The sequence below is a fragment of the Canis aureus genome, chromosome 2, assembly GCF_053574225.1.
Source record: "Canis aureus isolate CA01 chromosome 2, VMU_Caureus_v.1.0, whole genome shotgun sequence".
NCBI classification, from domain to species: domain Eukaryota; kingdom Metazoa; phylum Chordata; class Mammalia; order Carnivora; family Canidae; genus Canis; species Canis aureus.
The window spans coordinates 56494777-56508535 of record NC_135612.1 but is presented as its reverse complement, the minus strand read 5'-3'; the positions used below and the strand labels follow the sequence as shown (position 1 = coordinate 56508535).

Below are 13759 nucleotides of genomic sequence, written 5' to 3'. Positions count from 1 at the left end.
AGCAAGTGGCCTCTCATCAGACACTTGATCTGCTTGTGCCTTGATCTTGGGCTTTGCAGCCTCCAGAATTTGGAGCAATAAATGTCTGCTGTTTATAAGCTACCCAGTCTATGGTTTTTGTTTTAACAGCCAAAATAGACTAAGACAAATGCTGAATGATGAATGGATTATAGTGCATTTCATAATGGTAGTATTATATCTGAAAGAGGAGAAGAAATATATAAATACTCCTGGGGAATAATGTCATAAATAACACAAGCTGGACTGTTTGATTGGTGGTCCAATACTATTTTCCTCTTCATGCTCTCTCTGCTTCTGAGAAGGTGGGGGCCTAGGAACTACATTTCTAGACTCTCTACCTACAAAGTTATCCTTTGGGATATGTTCTACAAAGGAGAGGCATTTGTTCAAGATTTAAAAGATCAAAATGATGTAGCCAGTATTATTCCTGTATAGGACATATAATAAAGCATGAAGTCCAATAGTAGCTTCTCTGTATCCTTCTGTGATTTACTCACTTCTGAGCTACAAGAATCTGAGATCATCAGTACTAGTTTCCTGCAATTTCAGCATTTTTGATTTTCTTAACTCTACTTCTTTCCCTTGGCCTCCTAAAGAGTTTTGTAACCTTGAAATACTAAGATTATGTTCTCCTGACCAAACAGTGATGCATAACAAAGTTAGTAAGTATAGGGAAAAAACTTATGAAAAGAGAAAAATGAAAGAATTGGTTCCAGAATTCTTAGCAAATCTTCCCTCTGTGAATATTTACCAAGTTGGCAATAGTTTTAAAACTGGAAAGCCAATCCCTATTTTATCACAAATAATGATGCACATTTGGGATATGAGCTCTGCAGGCTTCTTTGGGAGTGATTTCTTTTTCGAAAATGTTTCAATATGGAAGGAACAAATTGAGCCACAGAAGACTGAGGGCAAGGGGAGAGTTGGCCAAATGCCTAGGAAAAGTTTTACTTATTGAGAAGTGCAAAACATGGAGTCTTGCAGCTTAATCCTTTTCCCTGCATGTGCCTCACAAATGGTAAATCCCTAAAAAGTCAAAATCTCTGACCTGGAGGTAGGGGTTCTCCTGTTGGGTCATTACTGTTGGTTCCCGTGTTGGATGCCTGGAGCATATGTTTTTTGTGGTCCTTGGGAAATACACTTTTACTGTCCAAACGTCTTTGTTCTGAGGAAGAAAAAGAAAGAAGAAAGGAGCCTTTCTTTTCCAGTTAAACAGTATCAATTCTTGTCCCCACTTGGGTGTTTTTAAAAAAGACAACTACTAGGAAGTCAGCTCTTTCCAAATAAATGCTCTGTCTTGGATGCTCAGGCTCACACAGATCTGGGAGTTATGTGTGGGTTTAGGTGTGTGCATGCTACAGAGGCTGTTACAGCAATTTTGCTAACATGTGGTACTTCTGCATGTTTTCATGGTTTATAGCCTAATAAGATGAAAAAAAAAAATAGATTCACCAAAATTCTAAAAGGGCTGGATGAGGCAGCTGAGAACAGCAGAGTTCTTCCACTCAAGAGGGGCCTTGGCAGCAGGAAAATGGATGATGTCTCATAGGGGACTTCACGTGGTGGGGAATGTGGGCTTTCAGAAAGGCCATGAAGCCTGAGCATAAGAGCAGGGCAGTGGAGGAATGCCATGTACTGTGCCATGTAAAACATTCTTGATTCCTCAGTCAAGTTAAGCAAAATGATGAGCTGCTTAGTGGAAGGGACTTCTGAGGGAAGAGGTGTGCAGGGCAGAGCTGAGATGACCATGCAGCTTCATAAGTGGAGAAGATCAGAAGCAAGGAATAAGGCTGTCACTTCTCAGAGCACGGGGAGGCATTCAAGAATAAGACAGGCTTGGCCAATTCAATCAGTTGAAAATCTTCCATTCCATAATCCTAGAAGACCACAGGGATCTTTGGGAAGAGTCAAATGGAGGTACACCACTGCCTTCCTGGTCAGCACTTATGGTCCACAAGGGGTAGTATGAAACATTCCAAGAGAAGGTTATATATTTAGACTCTAGGAAAAATTTCTGTGGGGGTCTCCTTATTTGTATAGTGGGATTAAAACTTCCCCCCAACCCTGTGCTATTGTAAATATCAGAGGAGTTAATGAACACCAAAGTGTTTTATGCATGATAACTGTTCTAACTGCCCACATTGGCATCTCCCATCTGTTCATGTCCCTGGGTGCCTCTAAATGACAGGAAGAAAAGCCATTGGGAAGGCTCTTTTCCATCAGTCCCTTGGTTCAGCAATGGATTCTCTAGTAATGTCATGCCAGGTCTGCCAACAACTCAATTTCATTCATTTGTGAAACACTGATTTAATACTTAAATACACCTGTGTTAGGTACTAGAGCTATAAGGAGGAATAATAAATGATCCTTAATGTCCATGTGACTGACTTATGGGATCAATTCTCAATTGGTTCCAAATCCTGATGGGAAAGAGGAGTATTACTTACTGAGTCCTAAAACCTCAACAATTTAAAACCTATTTTGGTGACAAGAATCTGTTGAACTCCACATATTATCCTACAGATAGTAGAAGCAGCACTGAGCTTGTCACTCTGTGCCAAGGGGCACATGGTAATGAGCTTCTCCAAATTACACTACTGATCCAACTGTACGATGTCTTAAGACTCAGTTGATTAGTATTTAATGAATACGTACTATGTATCTCATTCTATATTATATCCTCAGAGTTGCAAAACAAATCACACATGGTGTCTATAATTAAAGGACCTACAATTTAGCTGAGGAAACAACTGGAGAGAAATGTGCGTTAGGACTTAATCAGATACTGAATGGTAAGACCAGAGAAAAGAGGTCAAACAAAATCCAGATAGGAACTCTTCTGTAAAAGGCAGAAGTTGGCCCTCCATTTTTCCAAAGAGAAAGGCAGTGAGGGACACATCTTCTTTGGAGAGCAGTGTGCCCAGAAGCCATACTTCAATGGAAATAGCATGTGCGTGGCAGAGTCTATTGGATTATAGGGCAGGAACCCATGTTGACTACAACAGAGCTCGTTGCTAGCTTGGAATGGGGGTTGGGGTCAGCAGATAAGCAAATAAAGAGGCAGAAGCTGAAGGGTCTTGATTCTGAGCAGAAAACTTTATAAGTCAGTGTAGTTTTCTGGGCAGAGAAGTATTAGCAAGAAAGTCACAGCCTTCTATGAGGAGAACTGGTAGGACAAAATGTCAGACTTAGTGCTTGTTGTAAGTGGGGAGAGGGAAGCCATGGTTAAACCATTTAAGATCCATCTTGTTTATTCCTCAACTCCAGAATGACAAAACTGGGTCCTGCTTTGTATATATTACAGGAAGCACTTCAGCCAGAAGAATTTGACACTTACCCAGCACGTGGAGTACAGATGCTGCCACTGCCTTTCCAAGAACATTGGTGGCTGTGCAGACATAGGTTCCTTCATTTTCAAGGGAAACATTCTGCAACAACAGGGATCCATTGAAAAGCAAGGAAATATTGTCACTCAGAGATCCTCCTCTCTTCAACCAAGTTATATTAGGTTGAGGGACACCTTTGGAATAAAAACAAATATGACAAAGGCAAATTCCTTTAAGAATAGGGCCACAGAGCCATATGACAAATACCAGTTAGCATTTCGACCACAAGTTAATGAATGGATTTAATTACATGTAATAGGACAAGTGGCTATTTCTATATGTATAGCTCCTCTATAGCAGGTAGGGCACTCCATTAAAGCAAAGGGCTTTGGTCTACTATATATCTGACTAGTTTATGCAAGTAAGTCAATAGGAGCCAAAGAGGGTGGGATTTGCTCTATAGCAGAAAAAAAGTACAAAGTTCAGTGGGGGTAGTAGGAGAGTGGCTGGAAAAGAGCTGGTGGAGATGAAGGCAGAGACAGAGAGAAGTTCTCAGTGCTGAGTTATTGCAAAAAAAATCTCTGGAAAGCAAACATATCTACTGCATATCTTTATTTGCTGTGCAGGAGCAACAAAACATTCATCCTTCAGAAAAAATATAAAATCTTTAGGGAAAAAAACTTGTTCATTAATACTGCTGTAAAAGAGGATACTTTCAGGGAACACAACATGTTGAGTTTCAAGTCTGGATTGACATAGCAAGGTGCAGAGACTATAAGCGACATCCCTGGACACAGAGTGGAGCATGAGAAATCAAAAGAATTTCTTCCTCTAAATCTAGAGAAGTCTTAGAATTTTGCTGGGATATGAGATGCAAAGCTCAGGGGAACCTCCCTTGGTTCTTAAGAGCGAGGGCAGCCTCAGAAAATCCTGAGATCCAGCTAGGTAAGGTAAGTGGTTTTGATGAGGTGCTCTCCTCCTGCAGTGCTCTGCTTAGAGGAAAGGTGCAGGCCTGGTGAGGCTTCCTGACAAAAGAGAGGTGTCACCACTATCATCACATTTGCAATGCTCCCTACTGTGGGCAAAATGCATGCACCATGAATGCTGTGACACTGATTCCCACAGTTGTTTCCTGACCTGGGAAGTGGGTCTTGTTAGCTCCACCTTACAGCTGAGAAAGCTGGTCAAGGCAATACTAGGCTGGAACCCGAATTCCCAGAAAAGTGCTAATCACACATACATGTGTCTTTTCAGTTATTTCTTCTACAAACACACACATATATATAGAGGAGTTGAAATCTCCCAAGGTCTCCAGTTAGTAAACACTGGAGTCAAGATTCACACCCATGTGGTTTATTCCAGAACTGATCTTTTAACCACAATGTAGGTAGGTCTTGCACACTCCTTGATCAATTTATTCTGAAGCACCTTATAGTGTTCATTGCCAAAGTAAGCAGACTTTCTTTTTTTTTTTTGTAAGCAGACTTTTAAAAAATATAGCTTATGGTCGTTTATTGCTGACAATAATAAAGCTACGGGAAATTATGAACACTTGTATATTTCTCTTATATTGTCAGGTTACAGTGGATCCCTAAACAATATGGGGGCTAGGGATGCTGACTCCTCTCCCCGGCACAGTCAGAATTCCATAAGTAACTTTTGACTCCTCCAAAACTTAACTACTAACAGCCTGCTGTTGAACAGAAGCCTTACCAATAACCTAAACAGCCAACTACATATATTTTGTGTGTTAGATGTATTACATTCTGTATTTTTGCAGCTAGAAAAAATGTTATTAAGAAAACCATAAGGAAGAGAAAATGCATTTAAAGGACTGTACTGTATTTATTTTTAAAAAATCCATTTAAAGGTAGGCCTATGCAGTTCAAATTTGTTTTGTTCAAGGGTCAACTGTATTTGGAATAGTTTTCAAATGACTTTTTTTTAAGGTAAACAACCAGGGATGTCTGGGTGGCTCAGTCAGTTAAACATTTAACTCTACATTTTGGCTCAGGTCATGATCTCAGGGTCGAGATCGAGCCCTGCATTGGGTTGTATGCTGGGCATACAGCCTGCTTAAGATTCTCTCTCTATCAATCTCCCTTTGTATTACCCCTGTCATTTACACTCTCTCTAAAAAATAAATTAATTAATAAACTAATAAAATTTAAAAGAATAAAAGGCATACAATCATATCTATACATAGTGACAATTGTATCTTTTTCCAATATTTATATCTATTATTTCTAACTATTGCATTGCATTGATTAATGTCTATAAAACAATACTGAATAAGAATAATTACAATAGGCATATTTGTCTTATTTCCAACTTTAAAGGAAATATTACTAAAGCTTCCTCCTGATGCATGATGTTTCCTTTTGGTTTCTGATAGTTGTCAAATCAAAGAAATTTCTTTTTATTTCTAGCTGACATGGAAATTTCTAAGTCTCTGAGTTGATACTGAGTTTAATTTTCTTATTCTAAAATTAAAATATTTAGAGCTATTAATTTTCTTTTGAGTACAACTTTGACAATATATCTTATATTCTGAAATGCAATACAACTATAGCCATTCATTCATTCAAAAAAATGTTTCTGAAGTGCCTACTCTATGTGAGGCTCAATCCCGGGGCTAAGGATATAAGGATGAACCAAGTTCCTCAAGAAACTTAATTTAAGAAAAAGAAACTTAATTTTCAGAGAGGGCTTTGGAGAGAAACAGGCAATTGCAATAAAAGGAGATAAAAGTTTCTGGTAAAGGCAAACACTGGATGTCATCACATGGAAGCTGCACTTAATGCAGACTGAAGAGGTGGGAAGATCCCCACATGAAGGATCACCTAGGCTAATACCTTAGGACAAGTAGGAACATGTCAAGCAAAGGGGATAGCAGTGGTGAGGAGACTGTTTTAGGCACAGGGAACAGTAGGCATAAAGTCCTAGACACAAAGTAAAACACAGTGCACTTGGGGGATCATGGAAGTTTACTATGACTGGAGCTTAAAATGCATGGAAGAGGAGTGAGGAAAGAGGAGGTGAGAAGTGAGCAGGTGTCAGTCAAATGCAAATTTATTATCCACAGTAAAGAATGCAGTTGAATTTATTTTAAGGGAAATAGGAAACATTTAATTATTTTAAGCAATAATTATTTTAAACACTCTGAAAATATCAGATTGGTGCTTTGGAAATATCATCCTGGGTGGCTTAGTCAATCAAGCATCTGACTCTTGATTTTGGCTCAGGTCATGATCTCAGGGTCATGAGACTGAACCCCACATCAGGCTCCACAGTGGAGCCTCCCTTCCCCTCTCCCTCTGCCCCTCTCCCACCGCTTGTACTCCTGCTCAAGAAAGATAAGAAAGAAAGAAAGAAAGAAAGAAAGAAAGAAAGAAAGAAAGAAAGAAATATCAGCCTGGATGTGTTGTAAAACAAGGAAGATGGGCGACCAGGGTCAGGAGGACCAGTAGGGAAGTTATAAGTGAGAGATGAGAGACAAAGGTAGGACAATGAAGGCAGGAGCAGTGGGTTTAGAGAGATACAGGTTAACCTAGCACATATCAAGGAGGAAAAAAAACAATAGGACTTGGTGATTGACTTTACATAAGGAAGTAAAGGAGAGAGGATTTAAGGATGACATGCAGATAGATGGTGGTGCCATTAGCTGAAGCAGGGGAAACCAGAGAAGGAGTAGACCTGCCAGGAGTACATGAGAAATTATTGTAAGTGTGTTGACAGCAATTTAGCATAATCTTCCAAAATTACAGTTACATTTATTTTTTTCTAGGAATTAATGCTATCAATATACCTGCGTACAAAATGCTCCATTTACACAGTTATATAAAAGCAAAATATTGAAAACAAGTCACATATCTAACAATAGGGACCCATTAACTAACTTCTAGTATATCAATGTAATAAAATATTGATGATATACTCAAATTACTGAAAGAAAAAAGTAGCCAACCAAGAATACACCTAGCAAAACTGTCCTTCAGAAATGAAAGAGGAATAAAGACTTTCCCAGACAAACAAAAGCTGAGTGAGTTCTTCATCACTAGACCTGCCTCATAAGAAATGGTAGAGAGTTCTGCAAGTTAAAATGAAAGGACACAAAACAACACAAAAGCATGTGAAAGTATAAAACTTACTGAAGATGCTAAATATATACACAAATACAGAATACTATTATACTGTAATGGAGCTGTATAAGTCACTTTTAACTCTAGTATAAAAGTTAAAAGACAAAAGCAGTGAGACTATAAATGTGAAAAGCTGTTAATGGATACTCAATTTAAAAACATGTAAAGTGTGACATCAGTAATACAAGTAGGAAAACAGAGAGGTAAAAAATGTGTAGTTTTTGTATTAGATTGAAGTTATGTTGTAATCACCTTAAAATAATCAATTATAACTATTTTATGATTTATATAACCCCCCAATAACCACACACAAAAAAACCTATAGTAGATATGCAAAAACCAAAACCAAAAAACAAAAAATAAATTAGGTACAAATAAGGAAGATAAGGAATAAAAGCCAATAGAAAATATTAACAAAAATAAGATGCTTTTTAAAAAGATTTTATTTATTTATTCATGAGAGACACAGAGAGAGAGAGTGAGAGAGAGAGAGAGAGAGAGACACAGGCAGAGGGAGAAGCAGGCCCCATGCAGGGAGCCTGACATGGGACTCGATCCCAGGTTTCCAAGATCACACCCTGAGCTGAAGGCGGCACTAAGCCGTTGAGCCACCCAGGCTGCCCAGATGCTTTTTTAAAAAAAATAATAAAATAAAATAAAAATATAAACTAAACTGACAAACCTTTATCTAAACTTACTAAAAATCTTAAGAGGATTCAAATAAATAAAATAAATGAAAAAGGAGACATTAAGACTGATGATACAGAAACCAAAAGGATCACAAGAGACTATTATGGGTAATTATACACCAAACCTAGAAGAAATGTATATGTTCACAGAAACATACAAACTACCAAGACTGAATAATGAAGAAACTACAAAATTAAACGGACATGAATAATGTACAAGAAAATTGAATCAGTAATCCAAAACTTTCCAACAAACCAAAGTCCAGAAACAGAAGACTTCACTGGTGAATTATACTAAACTTTTAAAGAATACAATCCTTCCTAAATTCTTCCAAAACATTTAAGAGAAAGAAATACTTCTAACCTCATTTTGTGAGGCCAGCATTGTCCTGACACCAAAGCCAGACAAAACACTGCAAGAAAAGAGAACTATAGGTCAACATCTCTGATGAATGCAGATGCAAAAATACTCAAAAAAATTAGCAAACTGAATTCAATAACACATGAAAAGGATCATCTAACATCACCAAGTGGGATTTATTCCTGGGACACAGTAAATTAATTAATGTGACAGACTATATTAACAGAATGAAGCATAAAAACCACATGACCATCTCAAAAGATGGAGAAAAAGGATTCAACAAAATCCAACACTCTTTCATGATAAAAACTCTAAACAAACTAGATATAAAAGGAATTTACCTCAACATAACAAAGTCCCTATATGACAAACCCACAGCTAATGTCATATGCAATGATGAAACTGAAAGCTTTTCCTCTAAGACCAGGAACAAGCCACTCTTGACACTTGTATTCAACATAGTACTGGAAGTCAAAGAGTATTTAGGCAAGAAAAAAAAAAGCCACTGGAAATGAAGAAAGTAAAATTATCTCTGCTTTAGATGACATGATCTTTTATGAAAAAATCCTAAAGATTACACACACACACACACACACACACACAAAGAACCAGAATGAATACAGTAAAGTTGAAGGATACAAAATCAACATACAAAAATCAGTTGCATTTCTATACACTAACAACGAAATATCTAAAAAGGAAATTAGGGGCAGCCCGGGTGGCTCAGCAGTTTAGCACCGCCTTCAGCCCAGGGTATGGTCCTGGAGACCTGGGATCAAGTACCGCATCAGGCTCGCTGCATGGAGCCTGCTTCTCACTCTGCCTGTGTCTCTGCCTCTCTCTCTCTCTCTCTGTCTCTCATAAATAAAATAAAATAAAATAAAATAAATAAAAAGGAAATTAAGAAAATAATCACATTTACAATAGCATCAGAAAGAATAAATACTTAGAAATAAATTTAACCAAGGAGGTGAAAGGTTTACACACAGAAAAGTACAAAGCATCCATGAAAAAAATTAAAGACACAAATAAATGGAAAGGCATCCCATTTTCCAGGACAGGAAGACTTAATATTGTTAAAATATTCATACTACCCAAAGCAATCTACAGATTCAATGCTATCCTCATCAAAATCCCAATGGTATTTTTAAAAATAGAGAAAACAATCCTAAACTTCATATGGAATCACTGAAGACACCAAATAGGCAAAGCAATATCAAGAAAAAAGAACAAAGCTAGAGGCATCACACTTCCTGATTTCAAAATATATTACAAAGCTATAGTAATTGAAAGAGAATGGTACTAGCATTAAAAACAGGCACACAAACTAATGGAACACAATAGAGAGCCCAGAATTAAACCCACATAAATACGGCCAACTAATCTTTGACAAGGGTACCAAGAACACACAATGGGGAAAGGACAGTCTCCTCAACAAATGGCGTTGAAAACAATCAGATACCTCACATATAAAAGAATGAAATTGCACCCCCAAGAATGAAATTGTAAAATATGTGTATTTTACACCATACACAAAAATGAACTAAATACATATACATACACATATACATAACTAAATACATATATATACACATGTATATTATATATATATATATAAAGTCAGATATAAATATGACTAAAATATGTTCACAGAAGCAGAGAATAGAATGGTGATCACCATTCTGAATGGGATCAGAGGGAAGGAGAAATGGAGAACCATGGTTCAACTGGTATTAAGTTTTCATTAATGCAGGATGAATTAGTTCTAGAGATTTGCTGTACAGCAGAGTGCCTATTGTCAACAGTACTGAATTATGCACTTAAAATGTGTTGAGAATCTCGTATTAAGTGCTCTTACCACAAAAAAGGGTGCACAAGTGTTGGAAGTGATGGATATGTGTATCACCTTCATTGTGATAATGGTTAATGAGTATGCATATATCTATCCTCATCAAACTGTAAATATTAAGTGCATGTGATCTTTTGTATCTCAATCATATTTCAAAAATACTGTTTAAAAAAAAAGAAACATTTTCAGCTGAAAAATACAAGGTATAGAATGGTGTGTTGAATATACTAACCTTTATATAAGAAAGAAAAACCTAAGAATTCATGCTTGCATAGAGAATCTCTACAAGGATTCATTAAGAATCTAATGAAGGCGCTTACCTGGGTGTGTGGGGCGCAGGTGCAAGGGAGTGGAAATAGGGGATGAAGAAAGACTTTTCATTCTATGATGTCCTTGGAATGCCTTACCTATCTCTAAATTTTATTTTTTGGAAAGATTTTATTTATTCACGAGAGATCGAGAGAGAAGCAGAGACATAGGCAGAGGGAGAAGCAGGCCCCCCACAGAAAGCCTCATGAGGAACTGCATCCCAGAACCCCCAGATCACGACCTGAGCCAAAGGCAGAGGCTCAACCACTGAGTCAATGAGGCACCTTACCTATCTCTAAATTTTAAAAAGTTAGTTAAAAAACTCAAATGACATCTCCTAGATCACCAATTCTCCTAGGATAAAGAAAGGTGAGGTTTTCCTTCCTACATCTTTCCCCTATCCTTTTTTTTTTTCTTCTGACATAAACTGGGATTTGAAATTCAGGTCATTTTACATTGTTACTTCTCATTATATATTTCCTTTTAAACATTTTTTTGAGATTTTCAATCTATTTTTTCAGTCACTAAAGTAAACTCTTAAATTCTGTATTTAAATTGTTCCAATATTTCAGTGTGATTGCTCTTATGCTGCAATATCTCTGTGATCATAATTAAGATGCATTTCTTGCTTGACAGGGCAAGGGCAGCATCTTGGTAGTATTTTTCCCACAAATGTAGGTCAGTGAGTAGGATTGATTATGAATCCTTGAGTGGGTGAGAACATTTTCTCTTATCACTAAGAAACAGCTTAGCTGGTCACAGAATTGGAGTGTTGCGATGCACCTTCCCCCAAACGGCTCATGCTGCCCATTGTCATCTGGGCCTTCACACTATGAAGGAGTCTGAGGCAAGCCTATTTTTTATTATACTTTAAGTAATCTGTTATCATCTCCTTTTTTCTTTTTGGATTCCTGCAGGATTCTTTCTATGATCAAAATTTTCAAAACGTTTGCTAGGGTATGATCATGAGATAGTATTACTTGCTCATCCATTTTGCCTGGAACACTCTGGGGCTTTGGATCTGTAAACGAGTCATTGATTCCTTCCATTCAGTAAAACTTACCTTCTCTCTCTCTCTCTCTCTCCGTTACATGTCTCTAAGTTCTGTGTCTGTTCCTTTTGCTCCATTCTCTCGCTCAGGAACACCAATAGTTGATTAACGTCTTTCCTCCATGTCCATCACCCAGGTATCATTGTTTTTAGCTCTCTGCTCTTTTCCTTGGCATTCTGCAAGCAATTCTGAAACTTGCTCCTACTTTGCTCATTTCATTTAGAGTGTTTTATTTTTCTGCTTCTAATTTGGCTTTATTTTTGATTGATTTTTAAAAGTCTTTCCAGCCACTATTTTAATTTCTGCCTCTCTTCTAGCTGGTTTTCCCCCCAGCTTTATTGAAATATGATGGACATAAAACATCATGCATTTTAAACACGTGCAACATGTTGGTTTGATGCGTTTGTATATTGCAAAATGACTGCCAGCATCCCCTTCATTAGCTAACACCTGCATGGTGTCATATAGTTACCATTGCTTTTTTTGAGGTAAGCACATTTAAGATTTACTCTCTTAACAACTTTAAGTTAAATAAACTAACAAATTAAAGTTTAGCGTTTTAAAATTTCTCTTTGTTTTCATCTTGCTTTTCTAGAGTTTTGGGGAGACACAATACATACACTACCTCACATTCACTTTTCTGATACAGTGGATACTCTTCATGGGCCTCTTGAGTGCTTATTCTACATCATTTTTGCTGCATAACCTCGGTGTTCTGACTCAGAACTCTAATGAGCAGAAATCCCTTGTGGCCTCACCCGGGTCCAAACAGACACTTTGGCTCCCAGTGCTACAGATGCTTGGTGTCTTTTGCACATTTTATTATTATTTCAAATGGTAACATTAGGAAGAGCAAACTCTGCTGAAAGACCACAGTAGTGAATTTGTGGTTTCCTGAATATCTTAGATCATATTGCTCAAAACTGACAAGAGTAAGGGCAAGAGACTGTGTTAAACTATCTCCTGGGATCCCCCTCCACTTTAAGATATGTGTGAGATCAATTCGTTCATTCATCCGCTCACCCTTCCTTTTATATATTTATTCAACTCATGTTTTTTTATGTGCTTTCTATGACCAGCACTCCTTCAGAGCATCTTTACTGCATTAATCTCAGGCCTCCCCAGTAGGCTGTGACGACAGTGTCTGGCAAAGAGTAGACATATGAATATCTGCTGAATGCATAAAGGAGTGAACAAAGGGATGGATCTCCTAGAAGAAAATCATTTTATCTCGAGGATACATCAGTGTGACTTTTTGGTTACTCGTGGCAATGTTCTTTTCCAAGGTAATAAAATACGGACTCTGTGGTGAAATCTTCATACGTTCATGCACATTTATTTTGGAATCCATGGTAGCTTGGAGAAGGGCTGTATTAGCTAGGAAGAAAATAATCTCCTTAAATATTTTGATTAAAAAAGTGTAAAGCATTTCAAAAATCTCTTCAAACACTTCTCCAGTCTCCATATATGTGAATTTAAATTATTCACTAATTGGAGGAGATTCCTTTAAGAGCTCCCATGGAGTAATCCTCCAGTGGCTAAATATTTTTGAAAGCAATACATAAGTTTGAAAAAACATTATAATTCAAGGATCTTAGTGAATTCAGACTTATCTTCTATAATTAGTCTAAATAAATGGGGTTTTCTCAAGTTATAAAACCTCTTCCAGGAGGAGACCCTGAAGCATTTCAGATGCATTGGCTTCATCATTATGCCTCCATGGTAGGAAGCATGTAAGCAATAGTGCTGTAAATTCTAACTTGAAAGGAGGTTTATTCAAGGCCTTTAGCCAGACTGTACATGTGGGGGTTTCATTCAGGCAGAAGGGACAGCAGGTGCTTTGGCTCGGAAGCAGATTCCTCACATGGAGTCTATTAACCTCAGGGTCTCTAGGTGGAAGTCAGGGTTCCATGACCTTTTCAGTAACGTTAGCTGACATTCAGCATTTCCATCAACTATGAACACAAGCAACAACCAAGGTAGCAGTATTTTTGACTCTGCTGCTCATGGA

General features: G+C 37.5%; 1 protein-coding gene and 1 long non-coding RNA gene across 4 annotated transcripts in view; one reads left to right on the top strand and one right to left on the bottom strand.

Annotated features, from left to right (window-relative positions):
• ADAMTSL3 (ADAMTS like 3) overlaps positions 1–13759 on the bottom strand; it is a 338072-nt gene that overhangs the window by 21986 nt on the left and 302327 nt on the right. For 2 of the 3 annotated variants that reach the window (XM_077874059.1, XM_077874055.1), the window contains exons 24-25: positions 3359–3541; positions 1070–1186 (exon numbers count right to left, since the gene is read on the bottom strand). In XM_077874059.1, coding sequence (XP_077730185.1) covers positions 1070–1186; positions 3359–3541 — 300 coding nt within the window. The remainder of the gene's footprint in view (positions 1–1069; positions 1187–3358; positions 3542–13759) is intronic. The other variant, XM_077874049.1, reaches the window with a different exon arrangement.
• The window catches only part of LOC144298788 (uncharacterized), a 29042-nt gene continuing 26695 nt past the window's right edge, over positions 11413–13759 (top strand). Inside the window, exon 1 of the long non-coding RNA XR_013365675.1 lies at positions 11413–11544. This is a non-coding gene — a long non-coding RNA (uncharacterized LOC144298788). The remainder of the gene's footprint in view (positions 11545–13759) is intronic.